We start from the raw sequence: 22,113 nt of genomic DNA, 5'->3' as shown, positions 1-22,113 counted from the left end.
TTTTTTTTTGCGGTACGCGGGCCTCTCACTGTTGCGGCCTCTCCCGTTGCGGAGCACAGGCTCCGGACGCGCAGGCTCAGCGGCCATGGCTCACGGGCCCAGCCGCTCCGCGGCACGTGGGATCCTCCCGGACCGGGGCACGAACCCGTGGCCCCTGCATCGGCAGGCGGACTCTCAACCACTGCGCCACCAGGGAAGCCCAACACAACTTTTCTTGAGCGATGTAGTTCTTAGGAAGTTTTTAATTAATTTTAACTTGGAGAAGCTTCACTCTGCTGAGGCAGTAACGTTGGAACTATATGTAAAACTCCTAAAGCAATACTTAGATTTGGAAATGAATCTTCATTTTTATATTACCACACTCAAATGTTACATGGGGTTACGTTTGATAAATTGTTATCACAGAAGATTTTACTAACTATTTTAATTTGATCATTTAAATCACAATCCCTTACTATAGTCATTTTTGTCATGTCTTAAGCAGTGTTTAAATCAATGCAGAGTATCTTAAATTCTTCTTTCAAATTTCATTGCTGGTATATTACAAAGAAAATGGAAAACAGCAGTATGTTGCTCGATTTTGTTCAAATCTCTCTACAAATGATACTTATACTTCGACTTATAATGAACAGAAAAACAGCCTCTAAAGAAACTGGTTTCAGGATCAGCTGTACATGAATCTTCTCCTTCAAGTTAGGCAAATCTTTTTGTTTCCTTTGTTTCGATTTCCTTATATTTTCTGCGGATGTCACTTTTCTTGCATATTTCCCATGCACTTTTGGCTTTGTTTCTCTAAATTAAAAAAAAAATTTTTAATCCTTTAAAAAATGTTAATAGCCAAACTTAGATTTTTTTTTTTTTAAAGCTTCTGTTAAGCTTATCAATGGAGAGGAATAGTTCAGACTAAGTAACTGTAGATAGTGCAAATTCAAAATTAATTTCACTTTCTGTCAAAGTCCGTGATTTGTTCTTTAAGGAACTTCTGCGATTTTTGCTGAACTCTTCTTATCTAAATTCGATTTCATTACTTCAACAGCATTGAGCTGGAATTCCCTCCACGTCTCTCTGAGGTCTGTTATAAGGTCAGATGTGAGTCTGATTAAGCTCTTCCACCTTCGGCCACATCTAGAGTATCTTGCAGTGGACCCTCTACTGTCTCACAGCATCGTCAGTATTGGTGCAGCTGAGGGCACGTCTCCTAGAAACAAACTCACGGTGAGCTGGCCGTGTCACACAGGATACTTCCGGACTCTTGGCCAAAGTTCGTGCTTACATACCTTTTATTTACCTACCATGTCAGCTCCATTATCACGGGCTTCCCTTTTAAATGTTAGTTTTTCAACATGTTTTCTGACCGTGGTCCACTCTAGCTGAGCTGAGTTTTTTAAACTTCATTATGATTTCATGTCTTGCTTTATTACCCATTAAACTAACCTATTTGAATTCTCTCTCCTAGATACTTATCATTAGGTTTTTTTCCTAATTACGTTTTGGCATTTTATCAAAACTTGAAATAATTTTTATTAACCCTAGAAATTTCCCATTGTTTTCCGTAAATGTTGTGCTGATGGGGTCATGAAAAGTACCATTACACTTGTCCAAATAGTATTATTCTTTCAAGAACATTACATCTATGTTTTCTATCTGTGTCTTTTCTGGTTATCAACTGTTTATTGTTTATTCAGCCTTTTCCCAGCGCTTCTAATAATTGCACGTGTCCTTTTTTGGTGTATGGTTACACCAAATTGCTTGATGATTAGCAATTAAATCTTCCTTTAGTAAAGAACATGAAGTTGTCGGGATTTCATCTGAATTGCTCAAGTTGTGGATTTGGTGAGAATACTATTCCTACTAATTTTCATTGTTTTGATAAGTAATTCAATCTTCACTGAACAAAGAAGCTGTAATGTTCTCTTTGTGAATTTTATGCGGGTCATCCTGGAAGAAGACTGCTTACTTTTTTTTTTTTTTTCTCTAATTTTTATTCATTTATTTATTTTTTGGCTGCATTGGGTCTTTGTTGCTGCTCGTGGGCTTTAGTTGCAGCGAGCAGGGCTTCTCTTCATTTCGGTGCGCAGGCTTCTCATTGTGGTGGCTTCTCTCGGTCTGGAGCACAGGCTCTAGGCGCATGGGCTTTGGTAGTTGTGGCACGCGGGTTCAGCAGGTGTGGCTCGCGGGCTCTAGAGCTCAGGCTCAGTAGTTGTGGCGCACGGGCTTAGTTGCTCCGCGGCATGTGGGATCTTCCAGGACCAGGGATTGAACCTGTCTCCCCTGCGTTGGCAGGTGGATTCTTTACCACTGAGCCACCAGGAAAGTCTAAGAGTGCTTACTTTTAAAGCAGACTGTTTCTTTGAAGATCTTTTACTTCTTTTCCTCCTTTTAGCTTTTTTTTCTTTTGTGAATTCCACTTTAGTATTCTTTTTCTATCAAAATCTTGACTTGTACACATTTTCAGTAATCTAGGAATTAGAAAGTGAAATGTAACTATACTGAGAGTGTACAAAATTAGCATATATTTTCATCAAAGTTAAGGGCAAATCCCCCAAAAAGAATAAAAGTAATTTGCAGATATAATTTCAAAAGTTAGTTTTTTCCTAAAATTTACAAAATTATTAATATTAAAGTCTAAACATCAACTAAAATTAATGAATATAACATTTTAAATAAAAATTACTTAAAAATTTCAACATTTAAAAAAATTTAACTCAACCTTAAGTATTTTTATAAGAATAAAACCATCCATGAGTCTAATATTCAGTGTCCATTTAGTTGCCAACATAAAAAATTGGTTCCTCATGCAGGTTCTGTCTATACCTGTGATGTCCAATACAGCAGCCACTGTCTGCATGTGGCTGAGCACTGGAAATGCAGGCAGTCTACAGTGAGACATGCAGTCAGTGTAAAAAACACGGCAGATTTGGAAGATCTAGCATGAAAAGATGTAAAGTATCTCATAAATAAATTCTTACATTGATTACATGTTGAAGTGATAATATTTGGGGTATATTGGGTTAAATATATTATTAATTTCACTCATTTCTTCTTACGTTTCTTTAATGTGGCTACTAGAAAATGTTAAATTACATATATGGCTCTCAGGTTTCTATTGGACAGTGCTGGTCTAGACCTACATATCTACAAATTTAGGAGTAACAGGAATCAGCCCTCATGGGCAAGTCTTGCAGATATCGTACTAATTCATGAATAACTCTAGAACCACAAACTGAAACATGCGGAAAGAAAAAGGACACTGTGCACTACTGGGAAACAACACTTCGTTATGCAAGAATTTGTTTGACAAATTATTGTCTTTTTCTCTTACCTAAGTCCTTCTGCTGTTCAAGTCTTCCCCACACTCCAAAACAGGGTCTAGTTCTGATGTCAGCAGTGGCATATTCCACAAACCTTTTGACTCAGGTGGTCTTTACTTCTGAGACATAGAGCAAGAGATGCAGAGAAGCACTTCCCTGGGGGCTGAATGATATTTGGCACATGAGTGGATGGTGAGGGCTATGGGTAATGCTGTGTCACTGCTGAGTGACAGAGATGCCCCATGGATCTGCAATAAAGCAACTGTTTTGTGTAACTGTGATATGAGGGTCATCTAAAGTGCAGGGCCCAGGGCAGGAGCCCCTCTTGCTTATATCGAAGAGCAGTACTGGCTGGTGGAGATGTGTGTTGTTGCAGAATTTTTGGAAAGCAATGTGGCAACATCTATTAAAATGTACATGAACCACTGATAAAGCAACCCCATTCCTGTGACTTTAGCCTATAGACACAATAGCATACTCAGTAAAGATTATCAACAGCTACCAACATATGGCCAATCTTGTAAAACAGATTCCTAACCTGGGGACACACTAGAATTACCTGGGGAACTTTTTTCTAATGGACTTGCCTGGCCTCTCCACCTCAGCTCTACTCGATTAGATTTTTTTTTTTGGGCCACGCCATGCGTCATGCGGGATCTTAGTTCCTCAACCAGGGATCGAACCCACGCCCCCTGCAGTGGAAGCCTGGAGTCTTAACCGCTGGACCACGCGGGAAGTCCCTAAATTAGATTCTGTAGGGAAGGGGCTCAGACATGTAGATTTTGAAAAAGCTCCCTAAGTGATACGAAAGTATACCTCTGGTTAAACATCACAAATCTAAAAGGGTATGTGGAGTTAATAGATTACATTCCATTATAAACTTCCAGGCCACATTCAAATTTTATTTTTCAAATTTTGCTTTAAATTAAGGTCCTTTTATTTGGTATTTTTGAATTGGTAACACAGAAAACCATAATTCAGAACACATGATGAATTCACTTATAAGGGCTGTACTGATTTCTCGGCCCCGTGAAAGGGCGCCTAAGTAAGTTCATAGGGTGGTCTACATCACAGAGAACCTGAGCGGTGTACCGAAGATAACCAACTGATCAAGAAGTATGCAGGTAATTAATACCTTCTATTAAATCATGTTGGAGAAGGAACTCTTAGCTGAATTTGAGTTACTATTCATAGGAGTAATAAGTGAGGTTAAATTTCAGAGTCAAAAGAGCAGTTTTTCCATTACTTAGTGTGAACTATTTTGTACAAAAACTGAAACGACCAAGTGATCTTTGACTTATTTAAGAAACGTGGATAACCAGACATGAGTCCCACTTTCACATCTGAATAACTCGCAAACATGTGAGCCACAGATGATACTTACTTTTGGTAGTCTGATTTCTGAAGCTTTTCGTTTTCTAGACGTTTTTTGTTTCTTTCTGTAACCAGCTGTTCTCCAGGAATTGTTGGAATCCCGCTGGCTGCTGCAAATTTTGCTGCACCTTGGTCAGTCAGAAAGCAGTGGGGTGTCTTGAGCCAGAAAGAAATGGGAAAATAGTTAGTTTTGTGGAAAAGTTAAAATCTTTTCAACTGTTCCTACTGTGTGAAAATCATTATTCTCTCTGGGTACAAAGCCTCAAAAATGCAAATTCCACTGGCTTGCTTTTCTGAATGATGAAAAAAGCCGAGCTCTCCGAGTTTTTGTATTTTCAGAAAAACCTAGATGATGGAATATTACTAGGAATTCAACTTACATATGATCTTACATTTAGAGAATTTAATCCAGTTTTATTTCATACATGCTATTTATTTATCCACATATCTATGTATGTAGGTGCACCACACAGCTTGCAGGATCTTAGTTTCCCAACCAGGGATCAAACCTGGGCCCCCTGCAGTGGAAGCATGGAGTCCTAACCACTGGATCGCCAGGGAATTCCCCCATACATGCTATTTAAACAGTTGGTCTGTTCAGTGTGTATGTGTTGTGTTACATGTGTTGAAAGCAGGCTGAAGAAAATACAGGAAGATAACATGAAAACATGAAGATAATGTGAAATGTGATCACTGGTTAAGTGATCATGAGTCAACTTACATCAACTGAGTCAGAATCTTGGTTTCCTTGAGAAACTTAAATAACATTGTTTTTGTTCTTTCATACAATTTCAGGAGAACAGTGATCTCGAGCATTTCCCTACAAGTCAGAACCCTTTTAGTCACTGAAGTGCAGCAGTGACAATTCCTTAGGAAAAGGGTGCTTTAGTCCCACATACCTTTTCCATAACAAGGCGCGCGACTTTAATGGGATTTGCGACACAGCGGACTGCAGACACCGCTCCTGCAGACAGGTCTTTCCCATTCATGATACTTGCATCCATTTCAACTTCACCATTTTCGTTCAAGACAGATCCACAACCTAAAATCAAAAAGAAGCCGAAAAGCAAGAATTAAGAATTTGGAAATGGCTTCCGAGTTTCCCCTAAGGTGCCTACTTCAATTCATCCTCGACTCCATTGTCAAAGGAACGTTGTTAAAAACACAGATCTGACTTGATACCCCATGACCTACACAATATACGGTATGAAGCCCTTCCTGATCTGGCCTCTGACTTACTTTTCCAGCTTCATCTCTTCTCCTTGGCAACATTTTACTGAAATATTAGGTTTCCCTGAATGTACCATTAGCTCTCATTACTCTGTTCTCTTTACCACTAGCAACTTTTCTCCAACTTTCTCTGCCTAGATAATACTTGTAAGCCTAGCTATTCTTAAACTCTATGTGACTCAGTTTCCTCAGAGGGATAAGAACAAACCTCAAGAATACTTAAAGGAGTATAAAAATATCCAGCAACTAACAAGTGTTTGGTATCTAATAAGAAATTACCAGGCTCAGAAAGAAACAGGAAAATATGACCCATAATGAGGAAGAACAAAAACAAAAAAATCAATTAATAGCAACAGACTCAGAAATGACATAAATGATAGAATTATTAGACAAAAATGTTAAAACGGCTGTCAGGGCTTCCCTGGTGGCGCAGTGGTTGAGAGTCCGCCTGCCGATGCAGGGGACATGGGTTCGTGCCCCGGTCCGGGAAGATCCCACATGCCACGGAGCAGCAGGGCCCGTGAGCCATGGCCGCTGAGCCTGCGCGTCCAGAGCCTGTGCTCCGCAATGGGAGAGGCCACAACAGTGAGAGGCCCGCTTACCACACACACACACACACACACACACACACAAAAACAAAAACGGCTGTCATATGTACCAGAACATGGAAGAAAATATGAAAAGGACCCAGAGAGAACTTCTAGAGACGAAAAAAGAAGTCTGAAATGAAAAATACACTGGATAGGATTAACACCAAATTAGACACTGCACAAAAGATGAATGAACTTGAAGACACAGCAAACAAAATGACTGAAAAATAATTGAACAGAGTTTATCACTGAGTTCAGGGACAGTTTCAAGCAGCCAGTATATGTGTAATTGGAGTCCCCAAAAGGAGAGGTGAGATAGAGGGACAAAAAAAATATTCAAGGAAATGATGAATTTTCAAATTTGGTGAATCCTATAAATTCACAGATCCGAAAAGCACAACAAACTCCAAGAAAAAGAAACATGAACAAAACTACACTCAGGCACATTATGATCAAACAGCTTAGTGCTAATGAGAAAGAGAAAATCTTAAAAGCAGCCAGAGAAAGACACATTAGGTACAGAGGAAAAAAGAAAAATGATAGCATACTTGTTGTCATAAACAATGCAAACCAGAAGACAGAGGAGCAAGATCTTTGAAGCCCTCAAAGAAAAAAAAAAACCTGTCAAGTTGGAATTCTACACCCAGTGAAAGCATCTTTCAAAAACCCAAAACAAAGACGTTTATAGACATAACAGAAGTTAAAAAAAAGTCATCAATAGCAGATGTGCAATATGAGAAATGTTAAAGGAAGTCCTTCAGGCAGAAGGAAAATGATAGCAAAGAGCAATCAGGATTCCCCCAAAGAATGAACACTGGATATGGCTAATAAGTGGATAAACAGAAATACCTTTTCCCTTTATTTTTACAATATCTTTAAAATATAACTGTTTAAAGGAAAAATAATAACAACGCATTAGGCAACTTATACACATAAGTGAAACATATGACAACAGTAGTACAAAGGCTACGAAAGGGGAAACAGGTGTATGCTGTAAAAGGTTCCTACCTTACGCATGAAGTGTGATATTACTTAAGGTAGACTGTGACAAGTGAGAGATATATACTATAAACCCTAAAACAACCTTTAAAAAAAGAAGTCGAGCTACTAGGCCAACAAAGGAGATAACATGGAATTATGAACATTCAATTATTCCAAAAGAAGGCAGAAAAAAGCAGAAAAAGAGGAAACAGGGAACAATGAATAGACTGGACAAATAGAAAACAAACAGCAAGATGACAAAGTTATGCCTAACCATATCAATGATCACATTAAATGTAAATGGTCTAAACACCCCAATAAAAAGCAGAGATTGTCAGGACTTCCCTGGTGGTCCAGTGGTAAAGAATCTGGCTTACAACGCAGGGGATGCAGTTCGATCACTGGTCAGGGAACTAAGATCCCTGAGAAGAGAAAACCCACACGACACAACTAGAGAGAAGCCTGCACACCACGACGACGAGCCCGCGTGCTGCAACGAAAGATCCTGCATGCCTCAGTGAAGATCCTGAGTGCCGCAACTAAGACCCGATGCAGCCAAAAATAAATAACAAAATAAATAAATAAAAAATAAATAAATCTTAAAAAAAGCAGAGATTGTCAAATTGTACAAAAAGATAGGACACAATTACATGCTGCCAATAAAAAAAAATCCACTTTAAATATAAAGATGCAAATAGGTTAAAAGTAAAAATGGACAAATTATACCATGCCAAAATGAATCAAATGAAAACTGGAGGCAAAGTATACTTCCCAATAAGGAACATTAAATAATAATAAGGACATTAAGTAATGATATAGGGGTCAGTTCACCAAGAAGACGACAATCTATACTGTAAACAACAGTTTCGAAATACATGAAGCAAACACTGACAGAACTCAAAGGAGAGATAGACGAATCCAGTTACAATTAAAGACTTCAATACTCCTCTCTCATTAATCAGAAATGGACAATCAAGATACAGAAGGTATGAACATTACCAATGAACTTGACCTTATTGAGATTTATAGATCTTTCCATCCAACAAGAGCAGAGTACATAGTCTTTTTAAGTGCAAATGGCCAAGGTAGAACACATTCTGAGCCAAAAACCAAACCTTACGAAGTTTAAAAGAATACAAATCACACAAAGTATGTCCTCTGATCGTAACAGAATTAAACTAAAAATCATTAACAGAGAGGTATTTAGAAAATCCACAAATATTTGGAAATTAAGCATCACACTTCTGACTAGCCCATGATTCAGTGAGGAAGTCACAAGGAAAATGAGAACACATTTTGAACAGAATGAAAATTAAGGCAACCTGTAAAAACATGTAAAAATCAAAGCAGTGCTAGAGTAAAATTTTAAACATTAAATGCTTGTATTAGAAAAGAATAGTCTCAAATTAATGATCTAACAGGAAAAGAACAGTAAATTATTTCCAAAGCAAGCTGAATGAATAAAGGAAACAATAAAGGTAAGTCAATGAAATTCAGAACAGAAAAAGAGCAAAAGAAAAAACAGAAAATGGGACTTCCCTGGTGGCACAGTGGTTAAGAATCTGCCTGCCAATGCAGAGGACGTGGATTCGATCCCTGGTCCGGGAAGATCCCACATACCGCGGAGCAACTAAGCCCGTGTACCACAGCTACTGAGCCTGTGAGCCACAACTACTGAGCCCATGTGCTGCAACTACTGAAGCCCAAGTGCCTAGAGCCCATGCTCTGCAACAAGAGAAGCCACCACAATGAAAAGCCTGCGTACTGCAACAAAGAGTAGCCCCTGCTTGCTGCAACTAGAGAAAGCCCGTGCAGCAACAAAGACCCAACGCAGCCGCAAACAAACAAATAAATAAATAAGAAAAGAAAAAAACAGAAAAATTCACCAAATCCACTTCCCGAAACTAAAACTAGTTCTTTGAAAAGAACAATAAACTTGATAAACTCTAGACTGACGAAGAAAAAAAAGACACATTACAAAAATCAGGAATGAAAGAGGGGACCTCTCTACAGACCATACAGACATCAAAAGCATAACACAGAAATGTTGCAAATTCAGCAACTTAAACCAAATAGAAACATTTCTTGAAGGACAACTGACAAAACTCACTCAAAGAAGAAATAGATAATCTGAATAGTGCCATGCCTATTAAAGAATTTCATTTCTTAAAAACTTTCCATCAAAACAAACAAAAAAACCAATCTACCAAATATTTACAAAGAAATAATAGCAACCTTATACAAACTTCGAGAAAAACAGAAGAGGAGGGAACACTTGCCAATTCATCATATGAAGCCAGCATCACCTTCATTTCAAAACCAGACAGATGTTATAAGAAAATAAAACTATAGACCCGTATCTCTCATGAACATTGATGCAAAATCCTCAAGAAAACACCATCAAATCAAACCCAGCATTCACATATGTAAAAAATAACATGTCACAACAAAGTGGTGTTAATCCCAGAGAAGAAAACCTGGTTCAAAATTCAAAAATCAATCAATCAATATTCACCATATCAACAGACAAAAGAAAAACCACATGGTCATTCAATAGATGCAGCAAAAGGATTTGATAAAACTCAACATGCACAGATGATTAAAAATCTCAAAAAACTAAGAATAAGGAACTTCTCAACCTGGTAAAGGGCACCTATAAAACCCTACCACCAACATCATACTTAACGGTGAAAGACAGTGCCTTCCCCCTAACACTGGGAAAAATGCAAGAATTTCTGCTCTAACCACTCCTATTCAGTATAATATTGGATGGCCCAGCCAATGTTAGAAAAGAAAGAAAAGGCATAAAGTTTGGAAAAGAAGAAATAAAATGGTCTCTATTTGCAGCTGACATTACTAGAAGTTACAGTAAGCAAGACAGTGTGATGTTGGTGAAAGAATTTGACAGATAGATCAATGGAGCAGAATAGAAAGCCCAAAACAGATCCACATAAATATATAAACTGATCTTTGACAAAGGAGGTGTGATACTTTGATTTATCATAATTACATATTTTGGTCTTCATCCAGGTACGGTTCACAGCTGCCAAACCCTTTGGAATTTCCTAAGGGATTAGAACAATGGGAGCATCTTTTGTTGTAATGTTTGGTCTTCTGCCCTCAGTTCCTGAAACCACTTCAGATCCATACAGGTGACCTGGGTGTCCTGTTACTCATAACAAGCAGTTTTCAACCAAAACCAAATTTATGTTAATGAGGTAACTTTTGAAAACCCCCTAAAGGTGGGGGGCTGGTTGCCACCGGAACCAACCAGGATTAAAGGGCTGGAACTTTTAGTCCCACCCCCTGATTTCTGGGGAGGGGGGGACTGGAGATTGAATCAATCACCAACTGCCAAGGATTTAATCGATGATGCCTATGTAATGAAGCCACATTTTGTATAAGTGTTGAAGAGCACAGAACAGAGGCAAGGGGACAGAACAATTACTAAATATCTGCTGACTAACTGGTTAAGATTTGCTGAAATTCTTTTCTCTGACAGATGTCAGGTAGGTGGTGTAATTCCCTAGAAGCGTCTTAATCCCTAGATCTTAGGTTTTCTACTTCAAAATAAAGAGGAAATGAGTGTCTTCCAGCAAGTTACTTAAACTTTTTGTGCCTTAGTTTTCTCATCTGACAAATGAGCGTGATAATAATTACACCGAACTCATAGGACTCTGGTGCAGATTAAATGAGTTAATCATGCAAGTTTCTTAGACCACTGTTTGGTACATAGTAGACACTCGTGGTAGCTATGATGATTATTACTCTAAAAAAGGACTGATTTGCGTGAAAGAAGCCAAACACAAAAGAATACACTCTTTGTGACTGCATTTATATGAAATTCTAGAGAATGCAAATTTATGACAAAAACAGATCAGTGGATGCCTGGTGCTGGGGCTGGGAGGGGGGATTAACTGCAAAGTGGCAGGAAGGAATGTTTGGGGGTGATGGAAATTTATTTTTTTATTTATTTTTATTTATTTATTTTTTGCAGTACGCGGGCCTCTCACTGTTGTGGCCTCTCCCGTTGCGGAGCACAGGCTCTGGACGCGCAGGCTCAGCGGCCATGGCTGACGGACCCAGCCGTTCCGCGACACGTGGGATCTTCCCGGACCGGGGCACGAACCTGTGTCCCCTGCATCGGCAGGCGGCCTCTCAACCACTGAGCCACCAGGGAAGCCCCCGGGTGATGGAAATTTTAACATCTTGGTTGTAGTGTGGTTACACAGGTATGTACATTTTTCAAACCTTAAAATGGGTACAGTTTATGGTATGCAGTAAAGAAAGGGCATGTGTGGGACTGGGGATCAGAGTGGCAAGCTGCCTTTGAGAAGGCAAAAGCGCTAGTGAAGCACATGACAGCTCTGGGCGTCTCCCCAGCAGGGCTACCGTTTGAGTTAGATGTGCCTGTGACTCTGGTAGGTATAGGGCAGGCGCTGTGGCAGAGAAAACAGAAGGGGAGAGTGCTCCTGGGATTTGGTCTCAGCTCTGGAAGGGGGCAGGAACCCCACGTACTTCCCCTAGAGCAACAGCTCCTAGCAGCGGTGTACACAGAGGTCCAGGTGGAGCCTCTCAGGAGGGATGAACTGCAGCGGCCAGCGGGCTGAACTCAGAGCCCTTTGGCTGGTTACTACTCCTGGTCCCTGGCCGGTAACCCCTTGCACTGACAGCTGGGCTGTTCTAAAGAGATTAACCCTATGGCTCTGACAACAGGAAGCTGAAGGGTGGATGATTAACGAGTGGGCCTTTGTGGGGTCAGGATGTGTGGAGGTGACATTTGGGTTTGCCTGCAAGAGCCTGAGGCAATCCTCACTGTCGTCCATGTCCTGGCTCATAAGGCACTGACACCCCCTGGCCATCAGGGAGCTGATGCCCTAGCTTGGGTTCAATCCCTAGCAACTGACCCTTCAGTAGATACAGCAGATTGGATGCACGGAAAGAGTGGCCACCACAGAGCTCGGGTGGGATGGCATATTGCCACAGATGTCGGGTTGCCCTTGAAACACAGTGACTGGGTTAATGCGATCACAGCATGTCCTGTGTGTCCTAAACAGTGCCCGTGGCAACTGCCAAAGGAGTCTGAGGCCACCCACCAGAGCTCCTAACCGGTCAGGGATTGGCACACTGACTCTACTGGCCTCCTCCCTCTGAGAGAGGGCTCTAACGTTCCCTGGTTTGTGTGGTCTCCACATCTGGCTTAACCCAAGCTTTCCCCTGTCCCCGTGCAAACCAGGTCGCCGCTGTTAGGGGATTAGAGAAGCTAAGTCCCATGTAGGGGTCCCTCATCAAATAGATGGTGACTGGGGTCACATTTCAAAGACTGTGGATTGGGACACGCAAGACTGGGCAAGGGAACACGGCACTGAAGGCAGGTTCTCTCTCCTCTGTAACTCACAAGCAGCAGGGCTGAGAGAAAGGAAAAATGGAATGTTAAAGCAGTGCCTTAAGTTACTAACAGATAAAGCCACTGTGGCTGGGTGTACTAACGTGCCGTTCAAGGCTTTCACACACCTGCATGATCAACGAGTAGCGCTGTCGCCCCATATCCCAGACTGGGGACCCCTACGGAAGCACCGATGCCAAAAAGGTACGTCAGGAAACAGCCGCTGCCCTGACTTTCACCACGGATCAACGTGCTACGGTGCCGAGAACACCAAACTGCGTCACACCTGGGAAAGGAGATTATCTACTGGAATTTGCACTGGGACACTCTAACAGGATGGGTGAGGGGGAACTACTCAATCTCCACTGGGTTCCTGTTGTCCTGCCGCAAGCTGGGCCTGTTGAAACGCATTATACCTGGAATGGAATGCGCACCACTGGAAAAGAGAAGGTGAGGGTTCTGGTCTCATGTATCCTGCCACCAGTCCATCTCCTCAAGCCTGACAGCACTACCTTCCCTGGCTAACGTGTATGGTATATAAAACCAGATCAAATTCCTAAGGCTGCTGACCTCCCTCTCCTCAAGGCCAGGTGGGCATGTTCTGTTTCCCACTGGCATGATCTTTTCGCTGCTGTCTTTGAGCCCTCCGTTGGCCTGCAGCACATGACAGCACATGACAGCCTCCTACTAAACGCACTCACCAAGCCTTGAATGACAGCCGACAAAGCCTGTTCTTCCAGCACACTGACATGTCTCTAATGAGACAAGCTCTCCTCCAAAACAGAAAGACCTTGGCCATTATCACTGCCTTGCAAAGAGGCAGCACCTAGGCCATTATCCAAACAGGATGTTGTGTGCTCACACCCGATGGGTCTGTTAATGTGTTGCCTTTATTCAATCATAGGACACAAGTGAACGCTCTTGAGTGATCTGGCTCCCCGCCTAGGGGACTTAGTAACAGTGGTCTGAATCATGAGGCTCTCAGTGGAGAAAGGTATCCGTGATCTGGGGAATTATTGTCTTAACCCGTGTTTTCTTCTGTATGTGCCTGATGCTGTGGCATCTGCCTGCAATGCAGCCAGACGGCCGCCAAATGAGCCACCCGTTATTGCCCGCTCAGGGCACGCTGCGGAAGAGAAAGTGTGTGAGACTGTAAGAGCCGGTCACGAGGGGTGGAGCGCTGGGGCAATCGGAGTCCCCTCACCCCTTCCTCTTTCCTTGGAGTGTGCTCTCCGCTTGTCTTCTTGCACCAGAAGCTGCCCAGGACACAGCCTTGAGATGTGGTGTTGAGACCATCTGGACGGTATATGTGACTGAGCCCAGATAAGGCCACTATATAAACTTTTAAGATTCTGGTGGGCATGGACAGGGGTCTATTTATCCTGCAAGGCAAGCCTCTTGTGTAAGTTCCCATGCTTATTAAACCTGCCACCTACCAATCTGGAGAGATCTGCCTTTTCCTGTGGTCTCTCCCTGCCCTCCCTGTATGGGGGACCGATTCAAATTACACCCTGAAGCTCCCAAGGTTGCCACCCAACAGTAGTCTACCCTTTTCCCCCACAAAAAGATGTAATTAAAAAAAGCCTCTTGGGGCTTCCCTGGTGGCACAGTGGTTGAGAGTCCGCCTGCCGATGCAGGGGACGCGGGTTTGTGCCCAGGTCCGGGAAGATCCCACATGCCGCGGAGCGGCTGGGCCCGTGAGCCATGGCCGCTGAGCCTGCGCCGTCCGGAGCCTGTGCTCTGCAACGGGAGAGGCCACAACAGTGAGAGGCCCGCATACCGCAAAAAAAAAAACACAAAAAACCAAAAAAAGCCTCTTGGTATGTGAATTCTAGAAAGCAGATTAAAGAAAAAAGGGGGAATAATGAATTTTAAAATTCTTTAGAGCAACTTGGTCAACAGGTAAAGAGAGAAAAACTAAATCTTTTCAGCATATTAGATTTTAGCATAAAGCTGGAGACTCACTGACACTTTAGAGAGGTTCTATTTATCTGGGGGTAGAAGCTTAACCCGGTTTAGCATCAGTTACCAGTTGCAGTGCAAATTTACCTGCGTTGAACTCGGGATCATCTTCCAGGACGGTCACGGCTCCTTCCACAGCGTCAACTGCGCTCCCTCCCTCCTTGAGGATGTTGTAACCCACGGTGGCGGCTTTGACAATGCCCTGGCGTACCCGCTCCTTGCGGTCCTTGGAGATATTGCTGCCTCCGCCACCGTGGACCACGACGACGGCGGGGTTCATGGCGACGGATTCTAGGGATCAGGAAGACGAAAGCGTCCTTTCAAGCGGGTCCAAGAGAACCGCACGGGGCTTAAGTCTCCCGTTGGGGACAAGGTCCAGTTTCTACGCAGGGAGGGGAAAGCCCTCAGAGTTTACAGCCTCAGGCAAATTCCTGAGACCCAGGGAGTACGGAGGACAGACGCGGCTGGGTCTGAACTTTGGAAGTAAAGCCCAGAGCGCCCGCCTCCGGCCCGGGGCACCTGCTGACTTCGAGGGGGCGGTGGGATGCTCTGCACCCCAGAGCCCGCGGCCCCTCCTCGCCCACTGACATCGGGCTTCCGTTTCCCTGGGGAACCCCGGTTCCTGTCTCGTGCTGGGCCCCCGGCCGGGATGGCATCTGGGGTCGCAGCTCCAGCCTTCCTCCCCGGCCCCACGTCGGGCCTCGGTTTCCCTGGGACTTGTTCCCGGCTCCCACCCCCACCGCGGGGCCAGGGGCGGCCTGAGGGCTGGATCTCGCCAGTGCCCTCCCGCCTCCAGTCCCCGGCACCGGGGAGTGTGCCTTTCGGGGTCTCGGGTGGCGACTCCCTCAGGGCCGTCGACTTACCGAGGACGCCGCAGGAGGCGGACGCCGGGGCTTCGGGCTTGGCCGAGCCTCCCGGTCGGCCTCGGAACCTGCACAGTCTACTCTCTCCAGTCGAAGCCGCTCTGGAAACCGCTGTGCCCGCAACCTCTCTGCCAGCAACGGCTCCGCGCCTGCGCACGAGGGCGGGGCAGAGCGCCGCGGAGAATTACCGTAAAGCCCCAATGCACCACCGCGGCGCAACCCCTCTGCCGGCTTCGCCACTGCGGATCCGACTCTCGCTGCCCGGCTCCTAGGACAGGGGCTATGCTGGCCTTCTGTGCACGCGAGCTTCCTAGTGGGATGCGGGGAACTCCTCCTCCTCCTCACGAGGCGGAGGGGTGGTGTTGATGGCGACATGCAAGAAGGGATGTGCCGCGGTTTTGTAACCGAAAACTGAAAAGCACCGCTGCACGCACTGAAGTCCTTCCTCTGCCCGAGATGTTTCGCAGACTTGCTAGTTATTCTCTTCCTTTTAATTGTGTCTCCCCGTAACGTTTGGTAAAGAACAGAAAGATAACCTCCGTAATCGGTCTGGTTCTGTGCCTGGGGTGCACTGAAGGGTCTGAAAACCCCTCCTCTGAGTCTCAGGATCTCAGCTCTAAATTCCTTCAACCACAAGTGACCTAATTTTTTGGTGACAATTTTCCTCCTCCCTGCCCCAGAGCCTGAAAGGCTCTGAACCCCCTAGATGATTGATTGTATTCCCCCGGAGCTGCCCTAGATTACTGTTACCATAGTGACCTTCAAATAGAAGTTTGCACTTCTACCCAGTAAAACAACTGCAAGATACTAGGTTAGTGACATGAACCAAAGGATACATTATTCTGTTACGTAAAATAGCGGCAAAAACTCACGGGCATTTGAAGCTTTGAATTAGAAGAAATAAGCAGCGGGCATTGTGCAGAGAGAACTCAGTCCTTTTCTAGTCCTCCCTTTTCTCCGAGACCACAAGGCATCAGCAACCAAAGTTATCTCACTGGCTTTCTGACCGCTCTGACTAACACAGCCCCACATCTGGTAATTGCTATTTATGAAATTTCCCCTAGACAGCTACTAAGCTATGAAAGTTCTCTCAACACTGGACTATTGTACACAAAAGGCACTCTAGAAGCATCTTCCTATCTCTTCTCCGGGTAGTCGAATGTGTGTGTCATATTCAAGCTGTGTTCACTGCAGCTACTTTGAATCCCAGCCTACATTACTCTATCACTGGGGTACCTCTTAGGGACCCAGTTTGACAGCGCAAGCCAGGGGATGCAGATAAATTCAACATCAGCCTCAGGTCAAGGCCATGGAAAGGAAGCCTGCTTCAGCCATAAATATGCTACACCATAATCTTGACTAGGAAACGTTCAGTTCATCCTGCTGTAATTGGTTTTTGTTTTTTTTTTTTGCGGTACGCGGGTCTCTCACTGTTGTGGCCTCTCCTGTTGCGGAGCACAGGCTCTGGACGCGCAGGCTCCGGACGCGCAGGCTCAGCGGCCATGGCTCACGGGCCCAGCCGCTCCGCGGCATATGGGATCCTCCCGGACCGAAGCACGAACCCATGTCCCCTGCATCGGCAGGCGGACTCTCAACCACTGCGCCATCAGGGAAGCACATCCTGCTGTAATTGTAATTCACCTAAATTCACTTTTTGAGAAAAGAGGTTAAGGTTTCAGTATGATAGGACAACCTAACTCCCTAGTTGCTTTTCTTCCCCTTACATGGAGGGTTGACTGTACAAATAGTGAGTACTTTTGGCTCAAAATGTGGCATGGATCAAAGCATAACTTTACATGGTCAGTACGATGCAGTCATACATGTAATGTATGGCAGGCAGACTCTCAACCACTGCGCCACCAGGGAAGCCCAAGAATTTGCATTTCTAATGAGTTCTTAGGTGATGCTGCTGTTGCTCCTCTGGGGACCGCTCGTTGAGAGCCACTTATCTAGAAGGAGCTATTGAGATCTTGTCCTTTGAAAACTCATCCAAACCGACGTTTGTGACAGTCTTCTTCATGGGATCTAGAGTATGGGATTAGGAGGTTGGGAAATTTGTGCCAGTTTTGGTTTTCCTTTTTTTCCATTCAAGTGTTCCATGAATGATGAATGAGCTTTTGTTTAAGTGCCCAGTGTTAGAGTGCTCGGTTTAGTCCATCTGGGAGGGTAGGCTGGGGGGGAATTGAAATAGGCTGGGAACGATTAAAATTAGGCCCCCCAAATAAATTTGCAGCACTGATAGCAGTTCTCAGTGAAGAGGCAGCTATTCCAAGAGGTGTCTATCAGCTAAGCTTCCTGCCACATCTTTCCCAGGGAAATTCCCAGTGCTGATTAAAGCCCTTTGGTGGGCTTTTCTGTCCACAGACTAAGTGATGAGCATCTTACGGGCAGGAACCTTGACAGTTCTATTTGCAACACAAGGCCAGACCAGTGCCTGGCTCTCTGAAGATTTTCATAAATGTTTGTTGGATAAAGAACAAATGGTTCAGAAACTCAAAAAAGCAAATTCCCAGAAGTCTGGGGCAACAGCTCTTGGAAAGAATGAAACTGGAGTGGCCTGGATATTTGTGAGCTGATCAGTGAGCACAACTTATTGCTATGGGAGGAAAGCCCTGGATTTCAGATAGAGGTGCCTGGAATCCATTTTCCTGGCAGAGTCACATTGGTGCCTACTTGAGGGTTGTGGCTTAGAGGTAGTAACAGCCCCATGACGGGCACCATCTGGGCTGTTGTGTTCAGTGCTTTATGCTCTGGCACAGAGCCTGGCACACAGTAACTGCTTGCTTTTTTTTTTAAACTTTAAAAAAATTTAATTTAATTTATTTTTTTATTTTTGGCTGTGTTGGGTCTTCATTGCTGTGCGTGGGCTTTCTCTAGTTGCAGCGAGCGCGGGCTCCTCTTCATTGCAACGTGTGGGCTTCTCATTGCGGTAGCTTCTCTTGTTGCGGAGCACAGGCTCTAGGTGCACAAGCTTCAGTAGCTGTGGCTCGCGGGCTCTAGAGCGCAGGCTCAGTAGTTGTGGCGCACGGGCTTAGTTGCTCCGCGGCCTGTGGGATCTTCCAGGAACAGGGCTAACCCGTGTCCCCTGCATTGGCAGCCGTATTCTTAACCACTGCGCCACCAAGGAAGTCCTCAAAATGCTTATTAAATAAAAAATGGACCAACTTCATTCAGATGGGGGGGTTCAGCATCGGACACGGGTTGGGCTGAGGTTTGGGGGTCCTGAGGATACTGATGGATAGTAATTATAATTCAAAGCTCAACATCTGAATAAGAGAACATACTTATATAAGGAAAGATCCTTCTCTAGATTAATCAACCCTAAGAAGTCTAAGCTGGATACATTTTCAGCTGAAAAATACATTTTCAGGTAAGGGGTGTATTTGTTATAGACAAAGCATGGCAAAGTATAAAGGACAAAATAAAAATGGCTATAATTCTGCCACTTGGAGATACTCACAGTTAAATTTTTTGGTATATTTCTCCCTTTCACTATTAAGATGCTCTATTTCTTACTTTTTCACCCCAGGTAGCATTATTTGTGAGCATTTCCATGCTATTAAATGTTGTACTACTAGAAATAATACTTCAGGGAACATTTTGATACATAAGTCCTTATTTGCATTTTTTGATTAATCCTCTAAGAAAAATCCATAAAGTAGATTTTTTAGGTCAAAGGTTATGCATGATACATGTTGGAGGTGGAGCAGGAAATAAGTTATGTTTCTAGAGTATCGATGAATTATGACTTTCCTCCTACCAAGAGTTCACAAAAAATATGAGAATTGTTTCTAAAATAGTTTCGGAGAGCCACAGATTTTGAATGGAGTCGATCGCTCTGTTACTGCCTTGGACAGGATTCCAGTCATCAGTCCCTTTGAAATGTTTCCCTGCATAATAAGCACATAGCATGCAAATTTCTAAATCCAGAAAAGAAAGAGCAAATAAATAAGCTTCTACAATGTGAGGCCCTTTAAGAAACCAAGTAAGCTACACAATGCTTCCTGGAATTAGGCAACTCTGCAAGGCAGGCTGGGTAAATTCTCAAGATGACAGGCCACTAAACTGTTTCTCTAGGGACAATAAGGGACCCTGCTTGGCACCCACTTTGGGAGAAGTGGAGAAAGCACACAGGCAGCCAGCCAAAAGCTTTAGTGCCTCATTGGAATTCATCTGGGGTCCGGTGGGCATCTGTCTTTGGACTGTTTTGTTCACTGTTTGTCCCTGTGCCTGGCAAGGAGCCACAACACCACACTGTAGGCTTCACAACCACACACTCTCCCCTGAATATGTTTCCCTGATTCCACTGGGCACAACCTGATGTAGCATTGTCTGTGCTGGGAGGTGCTTAGAGGAATATGAAAGCTCTCAAAAATCCAAGGTGACTGTAGGGAGATTATCAACTAGCTGTAGACACCGGACAGATTGTATTAGTCAGAGTTTCTGGTTGCATACATTGGTACCCATCTGGCTAGATGAAGCTTGTGAAATAAAAAATTATATATATATAAATAAATAAATATATATATATATATATATATATATATATATATATATATATATATGTTCCTGACACAGAGCTCCTAAAACCCTTGTAAATCCCTAAGTGATAAGAACACTAGGAACATCTTTTGTTCTAACGAGGTGACTCTAGGTGGGCTCCCGGGTGAACCCTGGATGGGGGCTGCTCACCAGAAAGACCAAGCCGTGATTTGAAGTGTGGAATTTTCAGCCCCATCCATCATCCTCCAGAGAGGGGAGAGGGGTTGGAAATGGAGTTAATAATTGATCATGCCTACAAGAGGAAGCCTCCATAAAATCCCAAGAGTATGGGGTTCAGTGAGCTTTCAAGTTGGTGAATACATCCACGTACTGGGAGGGTGGCGCACCCCAACTCCACAAGGACACAATCTCCTGCACTCGGGACCCCGCCCCACCCCCCAGACCTCGCCCTATGTACTCTTCATCTGTCTCTTCATCTATATCCTTTATCGTATCCTTTAATAAACTGGTAAATACATTTCCCTGAGTTCTATGAGCCACTCTAGCAAAGTAATTGAACCTTATGGCGGCGGCGGTGGGGGGAGGGTGTGTGGATCATGGGAACCCCTGATTTGTCCCCATGTTTGACAGAAGTTGTGGGTAACCTGGGGTCCTACACCTGTGATTGGCATTGGAAGTGGGGTGGGAGCAGTCTTGTGGGACTGAGCCCTTAACCTGTGGCATAGTGTCAGAACTGAGTTAAATTGTAGGACACCCAGCTGGTGTTGTGGAGAATGGCTTGGGGCAGGGACCATCCCTCCACACACACATCTGGTATAGAAGTATTGTGAAAGTGGTAATAGTATGAGAGCAAAGGAGACATACAGGAGCAAAGGACAGAAGGAGACATACAGAGCAAAGACTTGTAGGTTTTTCCAATACAAAGGTGCAAAAGGACTTATTAGAGAATATTAAGAACCTCTGGGATGCTCTAAATCCTCGCAGATGGGAAAAATAACCAACCACGTGATGGGGCTTACTCTAGGCTCCAGAGAATATACCTTCACGAACTTGCTAGGCACCCTCATTAGTCACCTTCCCGTGGGACTGGACACCTGTCTCTCCAGCTCTGCTTCCCCTGGCCACCAGGGACCTTGGCTACTTGGCTACCAGGAGCAGGTTCCCCCCCGCCACTTCTTTACCCTGCTCATTTGTGAAGCCACAACTCACGTGGATGCATCTGGTTGGTGGAACCCAGGTCATGGGCCCCCACCTTAGCTGCAAGGAAGTCTAGGAATGCCCAGTTTGGAGTTTCTACTGTGGGAAGGCATACTTCATATAAAAATATTGCCAAGGGCTTCCCTGGTGGCACGGTGGTTGACAGCCCACCTGCCGATGCAGGGGACACGGGTTTGTGCCCTGCTCCGGGAAGATCCCACATGCCGCAGAGCGGCTGGGCCCGTGAGCCATGGCCGCTGAGCCTGCGCGTCCAGAGCCTGTGCTCCGCAACGGAAGAGGCCACAACAGTGAGAGGCCCACGTACCGCAAAAAGAAAAAAAAAATTGCCAAAATGTAGGGGGAATCTTGAGAAGATTGGGTAGCTGCAAATGACAAATATCCATTATCCAATGAATGAAAACTACTGGGGCAAAAAAAAAGCAACACAGTCAAAGATCTTGTGGCATAAATTATTTGGGTATTAGAGGATTTCAGAGAAAGGAAAGGAACTTGTGAGCGGTGGTTTGGCACAGACAATCTTGAATTTGGTACAAAGGAAATAAAGGATTTGAATTGGAAGAGGAAACAGAAACAGAGGGCATTTCAGGTGGGAAATTCAGCTTGGGCAAAGGCATGGAGAAGGAGGGGGCTGTATAATTTGTTGTCCAAACCAGCACACTTGAGGGTAAAAGTGTAACCGAGCAGGACCCTATGAG

The 22,113-nt window shown here is 44.1% G+C and overlaps 1 protein-coding gene across 1 annotated transcript in view; it reads right to left on the bottom strand.

Moving 5' to 3' along the window:
* The window catches only part of ASRGL1 (asparaginase and isoaspartyl peptidase 1), a 21,009-nt gene extending 5,133 nt beyond the window's left edge, over nucleotides 1-15,876 (bottom strand). The window contains exons 1-4 of the mRNA XM_027089992.1: nucleotides 15,698-15,876; nucleotides 14,922-15,125; nucleotides 5,585-5,727; nucleotides 4,696-4,841 (exon numbers count right to left, since the gene is read on the bottom strand). Of these exons, the coding sequence (XP_026945793.1) occupies nucleotides 4,696-4,841; nucleotides 5,585-5,727; nucleotides 14,922-15,114 (482 nt within the window). The 5' untranslated portion in view covers nucleotides 15,115-15,125; nucleotides 15,698-15,876. The remainder of the gene's footprint in view (nucleotides 1-4,695; nucleotides 4,842-5,584; nucleotides 5,728-14,921; nucleotides 15,126-15,697) is intronic.
* Nucleotides 15,877-22,113: the final 6,237 nt, after the last annotated feature.

The sequence above is a fragment of the Aethalodelphis obliquidens genome, unplaced genomic scaffold (genome assembly GCF_003676395.1).
Source record: "Aethalodelphis obliquidens isolate GAN/ISIS:26980383/991018 unplaced genomic scaffold, ASM367639v1 scaffold69, whole genome shotgun sequence".
Taxonomy (NCBI): domain Eukaryota; kingdom Metazoa; phylum Chordata; class Mammalia; order Artiodactyla; family Delphinidae; genus Aethalodelphis; species Aethalodelphis obliquidens.
The sequence above is the reverse complement of the archived record's forward strand: the minus strand, read 5'-3'. Positions and strand labels throughout refer to the sequence as shown.